Source organism: Prunus avium, chromosome 4 (assembly GCF_965620075.1).
Source record: "Prunus avium chromosome 4, drPruAviu1.hap1.1, whole genome shotgun sequence".
Taxonomy (NCBI): Eukaryota; Viridiplantae; Streptophyta; class Magnoliopsida; order Rosales; family Rosaceae; genus Prunus; species Prunus avium.
In genome coordinates, this window is record NC_142287.1 from 16,418,572 (window position 1) to 16,428,687 (window position 10,116).

The following is a 10,116-nucleotide window of genomic DNA, read 5'->3' on the forward strand; positions in this document are numbered from 1 at the left end:
AAACTCATCCAAAAGCTAATCTCACACGTCTAGGTTTGAAAGTTTAGGCACGATTGTTATGCAGTTAAGAATGCATGTTCTGATCGTTATAACTATATATTAACTCAAATCGAGTTCAGCTAACTTGGAGATGGTTAATTAATCAGGCTTAACACTATTATTTAAGAGACTGTTCACCAAACAATAATTCCTTCAAATCATCACTCTTTCCTCCTCTTGGTTTTTTTCTCTTCATGTGCTCTGGTTTCTTCCGAGCAAAACCACACATGTCAATGGAGCCGCTGATGCGCTGGATGAAGCGGGGGGTAGAATTTATGGGGAGGCAATGGAACTTGTTTGATATAGCCTCATTGGTTGTGGTTTTATCTTTGCATTTGCTTGCTCTTTTAGCTCCAGTTCATTTCAGCTGGGGTGCATTATGGTTGGCCTGCGCACTCTATGTTGTGACAGCTCTAGGTATAACTCTAGGTTTCCATAGGAGCCTTGCGCACCGGAGTTTTAAGCTTCCTAGATGGCTCGAATACTTTTTTGTCTATTGCGGGGTTCTTACACTACAGGTACGGTGTGTACTTCAAACGAAAATACTAGTAGACTGAATACAACATTTTACTTTACTTTGGACATCAATGCTCTTGTTTTTAATGTGCAGGGAAGTCCAATTGAATGGGTGAGCACACACAGGTACCACCACCAGTTTACTGACACAAAGAAAGACCCTCATAGCCCTCTTATGGGATTCTGGTTTAGCCACATTGGTTGGATATTGAACCATAGCTTTCGGTTTGAAATTGTATAAAACTCTCTCTGTACTCTCTACTCTCTCTCTCTCTCTCTCTCTCTCTCTCTCTCTCTCTCTCAAAAGTAATTAACATGCCAACTTTGCAGTATGAAAGACGACTAAAGAACGTTGACGATTTAAAAAGGCAGCCGTACTATATGTTTCTTCATCGCACCTACCTTCTTCACTCGGCTCTTCTTGGAGTTCTACTATATGTCATAGGAGGACTGCCCTATCTTGTTTGGGGAATGGTAATATTACTCTTACTTTCTTTCTTTCTTCTTCGTTAGCAAGGACGGATATATGCTTTGTTCTTTGTTAGCAAGGGTAGCTAGGGCTGCCAAACCTTTTTGCAAGTTTACATGAATACTTTACAGGCGCACACATACAGACACATATATATATAAAGGTTATATAAATATATACTTTGTTGTTAGAAGAGTGATTCTTTTTTAAGCTTCTTCTATTTGCTCACTTCACTACAAAAAAAAGTGGCAATAGTCACCATTATTTGGTGACTAATGCTGGGGTCGAATGTCACTAAATAATGGTGATTATTGCTTTTTTTTTTTTTTTTTGTAGTGCTTAGAATTACTTTCTAAGTACAAGATTTAATTTGTGTGGTGTATTTTTCTTCCTTTTGCTTCATAATCAGTTGCTTTTGTTTCACTGCAGGGTGTGAGGACGGTAATTGTTTACCATATTACATTTTCAGTAAATTCAATTGGCCACACATGGGGAAAGCAAGTTTGGCACACCGGTGACTTGTCTAGAAACAACTGGTATTGTAGCTACAATAATGGAATCCGCCCTATATATAAATTGAAAACATTTACAATTTACAAGGGTAAATAGTAAAGGTAATAAATTTTAACTTTATAGGTTGCTGGCATTGCCAACTCTTGGAGAAGGCTGGCACAATAATCACCATGCTTTTGACTACTCAGCTCGGCAAGGTCTAGAATGGTGGCAGATTGATATTACATGGTATTTGATAAGATTTCTTCAAGTGGTTGGTCTGGCAACCGACGTGAAAACACCAACTGAGACTCAGAAGAAACGAAAAGCTTTACACAACGCCAGCAATTTAGAGAAGAATAAGTCAAAAGTTAGCAATGGAAAGTTTTAAAACAACAAAATAGTATTGCACTAGAAATCCAAATTAGGCTATGAACATTTTCCTTATGCCTTTTAAGATAGCTTTGGTTTTATAGGGGAAGAAGCCTCTTTTTTGTTTTTTTTTTGTTTGTTTGAGGAATAAGGAGAGTTTTGGTCTCTCTATGTTTGCCCAACTAGAGTGATCAAACCTACAAACTTAATGTAATTCATTGCCAACACTAAAGGAGCAAAATTATTATACACTATAAGGAAAGTTTTGAGCCCATTCTACCTGATATATATATATATATATATATATATATATATTCACATTTATTAAATTATTACTTTCGAAAACTGGTTTATTCTATTTGTTTATTTGTTTCTGCTTGGGCTTGATTTTGTTGTTGGCCAAAATGTGGCTTTTATTGAATTTATTAGATAATGGGTCTAATGAGGTTTTGGGTTATTTAATAAGTGAAGCCCATTGTTTTCTTGATTCATGAAGTACAACAAAAAAAGGCAGAAAATATAAGTGCATGTTTGGTATTTTATATGAATCGAATTTTTTAAATTTAAAAATAAAATTTGAATTCAAAACTTAAAAAAATGGATCTTAAAACTCCTTATTTTTAAGAAGAATAAAAAATTTTGAATTCCCTTCTTGAATAGGATACCGAACGCCACTTAAGTCTTCATTACAATCAACGCTAGTCATGACCGTTTGGAAATATTTCTAACTTTATGTCACACTTTTGGATTGCCACCTATGTCTTCTTCAGCATGCTGATAAGGACCTTGTTTCTAGTTTCAGCTTTGATCATGGGGTCTTGAGCCCCATGTGCTTGATGTGGGAACATGAATTTTGGCAACCAATAAAAAGGTGACACATGGAAAAAGAAATATTTCTTAGGTCAACTAATTGGGCTAATTAAATCTCATTTAATTAGGCAATTATCCTTTATTTAAGATAGAAATATCTCCCCAAATCAAGGATCTGATTTCCAGCAAATCTCCTTGATTTATCCTATCACCTATTTTTGGGAAAGAATAATTCCAATTAAATATGGAATTATCTCTGCAAACCCTAGCCTACAAGGAGACTCTATAAATAGATGGCTACACTCCACACATGAGGTAACTCTTTCTAACTGAAAAAACCCTAGATGAAGAGAGAAGGATAGACGAATGCACTGACAGGCAGTTCCAGAGGTCCCAAGCAGGTCAAGTAGGAACCAGTAGGCAAGAAGGAAGATAGGAACATGCTGCTCAACACGCAAACATGTCACAAGCATCCGTGAGCCCCAACCAGAGAAAATCGAGTATCCATTCGAGGCTAGGTCCAAGGACCAACGTTCACTCAAGGTTGGGGGCACAGTTCAATGCCCACGCCCGATTGGGCCTAGAAGTGTTCACTCAAGGCTAGGCCCATAAGGAGATCAGTCCCATGGCCCTCTTCATGGAGAATGTGAAGGATGACGCTCATCGGCCTGCACTGGAAAAGCACACTCTAGGCTATGCGCTGTGGAAAATCCTTCACAAGCTCAATCCACTAATATGCCATGCCGGTAAGGCATCCAATGAGGAAGTTGACCAAACGATGCCTACGTCGTGGATGTCCCCGACATGAACCGCAAACATTGTGAGTGGAGGATGTCGAGAAGCTCGTGAATGATCGGCTACGAGACCTAAGAGTCAGAGGATAGTTGGAAGATGACCGACGCAAAGGACATACTGGGCCTTGATCTACCTCATAACCAAGCCCATATCGCCAGCATCCAAATCGCACATGCAATGATCAACTTCGTCCATATAGACGATTGGGGTGCACCAACTTCATGCAACTTTTAGTTGTCCAACAAATAGGCATGAGGACCAAGATAAACAAATCCGCCAGGTCACTGATCGGCTTCAATGGGTCGACCTCAGTCACTGTTGGGACATTAGAGCTCAATGTCTATTCTCCAACGATGATCAGCTCATAGACACTCATGATCATCGACACAATCTCCCCTTACAATGGCATCCTAGGTAGGCCATGGATTGGCAAGATCGAAGTCATCACTTCTTTCATGCATCTGAAGACACGCTACCCAATCCATGGGGGAGGCATTGGGCAGAACAACAATGAACAGGCAATGGCGAGAAGATGCTCGGCCCAAGGGCTAAAGAATAGCAAGGAAGCCCAATTTATTTCTATAAGTCAAGCTAACCAAAAAGAAGCAGAACAGGCAGAGAAGCGAGCCCGGTTCATTTTTGTAAGCCAAGCAAACTTGAAGGGAACATAACATGCAGAGGAAAAGGCGGATTTCATCCCCATAAGTCTAGCAGACCAGTAGCAGAAAAGAAACAGCCACTCCTCAATAGCAATCAAAAAACCAGGATCAATAAGAAAAAGTTTGCCGAGAGACTTCTCCTAAAGAAGGATGGAGGCCTGAAGAGGATGTTGAACTTATTTCACTTGATCCTGACAAGCTAGAAATAAAAGCGCGGATCGGCTCGCGCCTCTGCCCGTACGAAAAAATGGAGCTGACCACATTCCTCCAAAGCAACAAAGACATATTTGCATGGTCACCATTTGACATGCCTGGCATCGATCTGCAGATCATCTGTCATCGGATTCATGTCAACCCAGCCAGCAAACTAGTAGTGTAGAAGAGACGCAACTTCGCTTCCGAGCGAGTTGCTATCATCGAAGCCGAGATTGACAAGCTCCTAGCTGCCGACTTCATTGAAGAATGGTTAGCCAACATTGTTCTGGTGGCAAAGAAAGACCAAGGCAAGTGGAGAGTGTGTGTCGACTACACCGACCTCAACAAGGCATGCCCATAGGACAAATTTCCACGTGACAAGAATTGATCAGCTCGTAGATTCAACTTATGATAATCAACTGCTCAGCTTTGTGGACGCATACTTTAGCTACAATCAAATCATGATGCACGAAGATGACAAAGCAAAGACATCTTTCATAATCGAAAAAGGTACATACTGCTACAAAGTCATGCCCTTTGAGCTGAAAAATAGCATAGCAACCTACCAGAGGCTCGTGAACAAAATTTTCAAGGAGCAGATCGGCAAGACTATGGAGGTCTACGTAGATCAACATCCTGGTCAAAGCTCCCCAACAAACAAATCACTTCAAAAACCTTGCCAAAGCCTTCAGCTTGCACCGAAAATACCACATGAAGTTGAATCCAAGCAAGTGCACATTTGGAGTCTCATCTAGCCGAGTTTTGGGATACTTAGTTACCCAAAGGGGCATTGAGGCTCACCCCAATCAAATCATGGTCATCCTTAATATGAAGTTGCCTACCACAACGAAAGAAATACAAAGTCAAATGGGTAGAGCAATCGCTCTCAACCGATTTCTTTCAAGATTTATCGACAAGTACAGTCTATTCTTCAAAGCCTTGAAGAAATGACAAAGAGACAAGTGGGATGAAGAGTGTGAAGTAACTTATGAAGATTTAAAGACGTACCTCACTTCACCTCCCCATACAAAACTTTGTTAGAGCAAGCCATCACGCTGGGTTTTCCAGCTTCAAACAACAAAGCAGAGTACTAGGCATTGCCCGCTAGACTATGCGCAACAAAAGAATTGTTGATCAAGAGGTTAGTCATCTATTCAGATTCCCAGCTGATCACTAATCAAGCCTCAGGGGAGTACATGGCAAAACGCCCAAGAATGATCCAATACCTCGACAAAAGTTCAAGAATTTTTAAAGGCATTTCCAACCTTCACCATCCAACAAGTTGCTTGGGCAGAGAACACTTATGCAGAGTCGTTGGCAAGCCTAGGATCAGCACTGGACACCAAGTTCAAATGCTCAATCCCAGTTGAGCACCTTGATTAGCCAATCATTGAAGAGATAGACCAGATCGATCAGGATCCCAGCTGCAAAGACCCCATCATCGACTACTTAGTGAATGAAAATTTATACATAGCATAGTCCAAGTGAACCCACCTAAAATCTTTACTGAATTATGGACCAGAGCTGCTCGTTCTCCTCCCAAAGGAAAGGTTTGGGGCCAGAAAAATTCAGCAGAAAGCCGCAAGGTACAACATGTAAGACAACAAGCTTGTTCGCATATCATATTCTAATCCTCGCATCACGTGCATAAAGTACCCTCAAACCCTTGAGATGCTCATCAAGATTCACGACGGCGAGTGTGGCAACCACTCTGAGGGCAAGTCACTTGCCCAAAAGGCTCTCAGCATAGGCTACTTCTGGCCTACCATGCACCATGACTCTACTGAGTATGTTAAAATATGTAATCGATGCCAACATTACAAGTCGGTCTTTGGCCTACCAGCCGGGTTATATCATCCACATAACAGCCCATGGCCATTCATGCAATGGGCCATCGACTTAGTGGGTCCCTTGTTGTTGGCTCATGCCAAGAATGAGATGATGATCGTGGTCACCGACTACTTTACTAAATGGATGGAGGCCAAAGCTCTATCCTCTACTAAAGAAGTCAAAATGGATCGATTCATTTAGAGAAACATCATCTGCTGGTTCGGCTGCCCACAGTTGCTGGTCACCGATAAAGGATCACAATTCATCGACAACCAGATTTAGGGTTTAGGGTCGATGAGTTGCTCGAGATATCCGCATGGCAATGGCCAGGCAAAAGCATATAACAAGATCGTTCTAGACTGCCTGAAGAAGAGATTGGTAGGCACCGTGGGAAAATAGGTCGATGAGTTGCTTGGAGTCCTATGGTCTTATCACACTACCAAAAAGAGATCATCTGGCAAAACCCTATTTTCCTTAGCCTACAGAATTGAGGCAATCATTCATCCTCATATCATTGTTCCATCCTTGAGCTTTGAGGTGGGCAGCATTGATCAGAATTCCAAGCAGATGAAGACCAACCTTAACCTGCTCCAGGAAGAACGAGAAAAGCCAATTGTTCAAGTTGCAGCTTATCAGCAACAATTAATGTCTTACTACCACAAAAAGAGAAGCTTAGTTCCCAGTAGATGACTAAGTCCACTCCACTTTAGTTTGAAGAAAATTTGACTTTTCATTCCATGAAGTGTTCGAGAAATATTCACCCTCAGTAGAGGAAGGCACCCTTTTCGTAAAGGTGGGTGAACATTTAACCCTCACCAGTAAGGGAGGGTAAACATTTCACCATCGCCAGAGGAAGACACCATTTCCGTAAGGGTGGGTAAACATCTTAGCATCCTCCGAGAGATGTTCAACCCCCGAGCACATGTTAACTAACTAGGTGGTTGGTATTGGCGTTCATGAATCCTACGGCTTGGTGTTCCGGGCTGAGGGGATATGCGTCAACACAGGTCGTCCTTCTTTTGGTGCCGTATGGTTTGTGTGCGGGCGTGCCAGCACAGTTTACCGTGCATTTGGGAATGATGCGGCTGGGTGAATAGATAAGTTGCGCGCCTGTTTAAGTCTGACTTCTAATCAGAGCGATTGTGGCCGAGAGAGGAATTGATCTCGGCTGTCAAGTTCACGGCCTGAGCTACAAGGCCGTTAATGGTGATGCTGATTGTGGTTTTTAGGCGGTGCTCCGGCGCGTCGCTGGGTGGCGACGGTCGTATGATATATGAGATGAACGGAAGAGTAACAAAGGTGGTGCTCCGGCGCCTTGAAAATCAAGGGTCGTATGATATATTGATGAACGGAGTTTCCTACAAACTGCCACTACTCCTAAGAAAGCAAGTAAAAGTATTGAAATTGCATTGCAAGAAGATAAATGACGAGAAGTAAATGACAGGAAAATATAATCTGCTCCGTGGGAGGCTTGTGTTTGGTGTTGAACCCTTTAAATGTAGTCGGAGCTTGCTATTTATAGGGGAGGTCTTGAGGAGACAATGAAGCTAAAAATCAGCATGGTGAGGTTGATCAGATTCAGTGGGCAATCGAGTCGGCATTTGGGAACATGAAGCATGGTGGTGTGACACCCATAAACCTCAGCCACCGCCTTGGTGGTGGGCTCTGCATCTCGGGCCTTGGAAGAGCATTTAATGCCCTGGTCTGATGGTTGGTGGCTTAGCCTTACAAAATCATGGGATTTTCGCACCTAATCCCTGATTTTACTCACCATATCTGACTTCAATCACGTCCCCTCTTTCTTGGCTCATTAAATGCTCCTACGTGGATCATGGGCTTTCTGATGTGATCAGAGGCATTACTTCATTAAATGAAACGTGGGACCGTGATGCCACGTGGCGACACCGCTTAGCTTTTCCTATCTTGGCTGTGTATCGGAGGAGCTTGTCCTCAGCTAGTATTATCGAGGCCGTGATGACCTTGCCGTGCCAAGTTACTCTTGTTTCAAAAAGAGAACGAGCAATGACTCGTAACTGTCGGCCGAGGGTAGGTGCTAGGGCCGAGAGAAAGTCCCTTTGGTTAGTCTCCTTCGGCCAGTTTCCTCGGCCGAGATTCATTAGGCACAAACAGTTGGTTAACCCGTTAACCTAGCCAAAAACACGATGAATTTGAGAGCTTCTTCAGTACTTGAACATAACCTTTCTCCTTTCTAACAAGACCCGCCTCGGATTCCCCCTTGGAATCCGTGACAAACCCTGTTGCCCGTCCGGCATCCACCTGATGCCGAACTCACTTTACTAATAAGCCCCTTAAGCCCTAATTTAAACTTGAAGACAATTCGACTCCTACCGAAATTTCAGCAAAGTCTCCCATGTAATTGGAACATTTCCCAAATTACAAGACCTGCAAACATATACAAAACTAGTCAAAACTTTCAGCATGCGAAAGTTAAAGCACACACGACAATTAAGACAAATCCAATGGGCCTCAAGCCCTCTACCCAAACTTAAACAAGCTAGTAGAGCGACTAAAAAATTAAGTTTACAACCCGAGGAAAAGGAAAGTAGAGAATGATAAAGAAAAGTTCCTACGGTTCGAGCTTATGGAGCAAACAACAATGATGCCTCAATGTGGTGGTTTGGACCTCAGGTATCTACAACTTGGGCACGCAAAATAGAAAATGTGAGTGGACGAAAAGAAAGCTTTAAACATACATTATATTCAACATAAATAAGCCCCTCCATTGTAGAAAATAATGCCAAAACACCATGCAATAGATTTCTTCGGTAAATGTACATAACATCATGCATTACTAGAAAATATTTCAATTCAATAGAATTCATATCATAATGTATGATAAGGAAAACCATATAATTAATACTTCTGAAATTCTTGGAAACCAATGTAAACTTGTTCATTTAATCCTTGTTGTAAAACCGTATATTCAAAACCACCAAAGTAAACCCATTAATATAAAATAAAATTATCAAAACCCAAAATCCTTTTTCCCGCAACCATACCCTTGCAAGGTGTACGCTTGCAAAAATACAACATGCCAAGTAAATATCCAATCTCAATTCCGAACTTCATTTCAAATGTTCATACCTGTGCAGAGTACACTCAATGCACATGCTCAAGAAACCTCAACTTGGAAATAAATTCACACATATATCCTTATATCCATATATCCACATATATATACACACACATACACATACACATTCACCACATCATCGTCATGTACCAGGTAAAAACAATCCAACACAGGGACTGTTTTTAACTAGACCACATGGTAAAATCTTCAATACACATGTGGTTGGGTACGAGCAGTCCAATAGGGGACTATTGCTCCCTAGACACGCACGGTAGAATCCTCGATACACGTACGGCTGAAATAAGTTTTACGTTCGCAGACCGCCCGTCAAGGGCCTACGACACCCCGCCAAGGGTGCTCGGGTTCTGACTTATCTAAGTATCCATCATATCCAGGTGGAGGTTCATATAATGGTGTGTAAGCCATAATCCACTATTCCAAAACCATTTCCGTAATCATATATATATATATAAAATAAAATACACTTTCCTGTTTGAAATCCATAAACTCATCTGAAAATCGTATAACCCAAAACATAATATTCAATACACAAAATTCATAACTTAACAAATATAACCAACTTTGAAAATCCCATAAGACATTAATAAAAAATCCAAAATCCATATAAACCAAAATCCCATATTCAAATTTCATAAACAAACCCAATATCACAAAATCCAAAATCACCATAGTCCGAAACCCCAATCCTTATACTTTAATAATAATGATGATAATAATAATAATAACCCTGGAAATCCCATATCACATTGTAAAAGCTGAGACTAGCCCGATAATGAAATTCCATAACCTCATTAACCCAAAATAAACCAATTTCCAAACAAATC

At 41.2% G+C, this 10,116-nt stretch overlaps 1 protein-coding gene across 1 annotated transcript; it reads left to right on the forward strand.

The window, feature by feature from the left end:
- The first annotated feature begins 205 nt into the window (after nt 1-205).
- Nucleotides 206-2,162, forward strand: LOC110744430 (palmitoyl-monogalactosyldiacylglycerol delta-7 desaturase, chloroplastic-like). The gene is made up of 5 exons (XM_088251844.1): nt 206-557; nt 650-790; nt 886-1,029; nt 1,454-1,560; nt 1,661-2,162. The coding sequence occupies exons 1-5, from the start codon at nt 234-236 to the stop codon at nt 1,905-1,907; spliced, it is 963 nt and encodes a 320-aa protein (XP_088107970.1). The 5' UTR covers nt 206-233; the 3' UTR covers nt 1,908-2,162.
- The last annotated feature ends 7,954 nt before the right edge of the window (nt 2,163-10,116 follow it).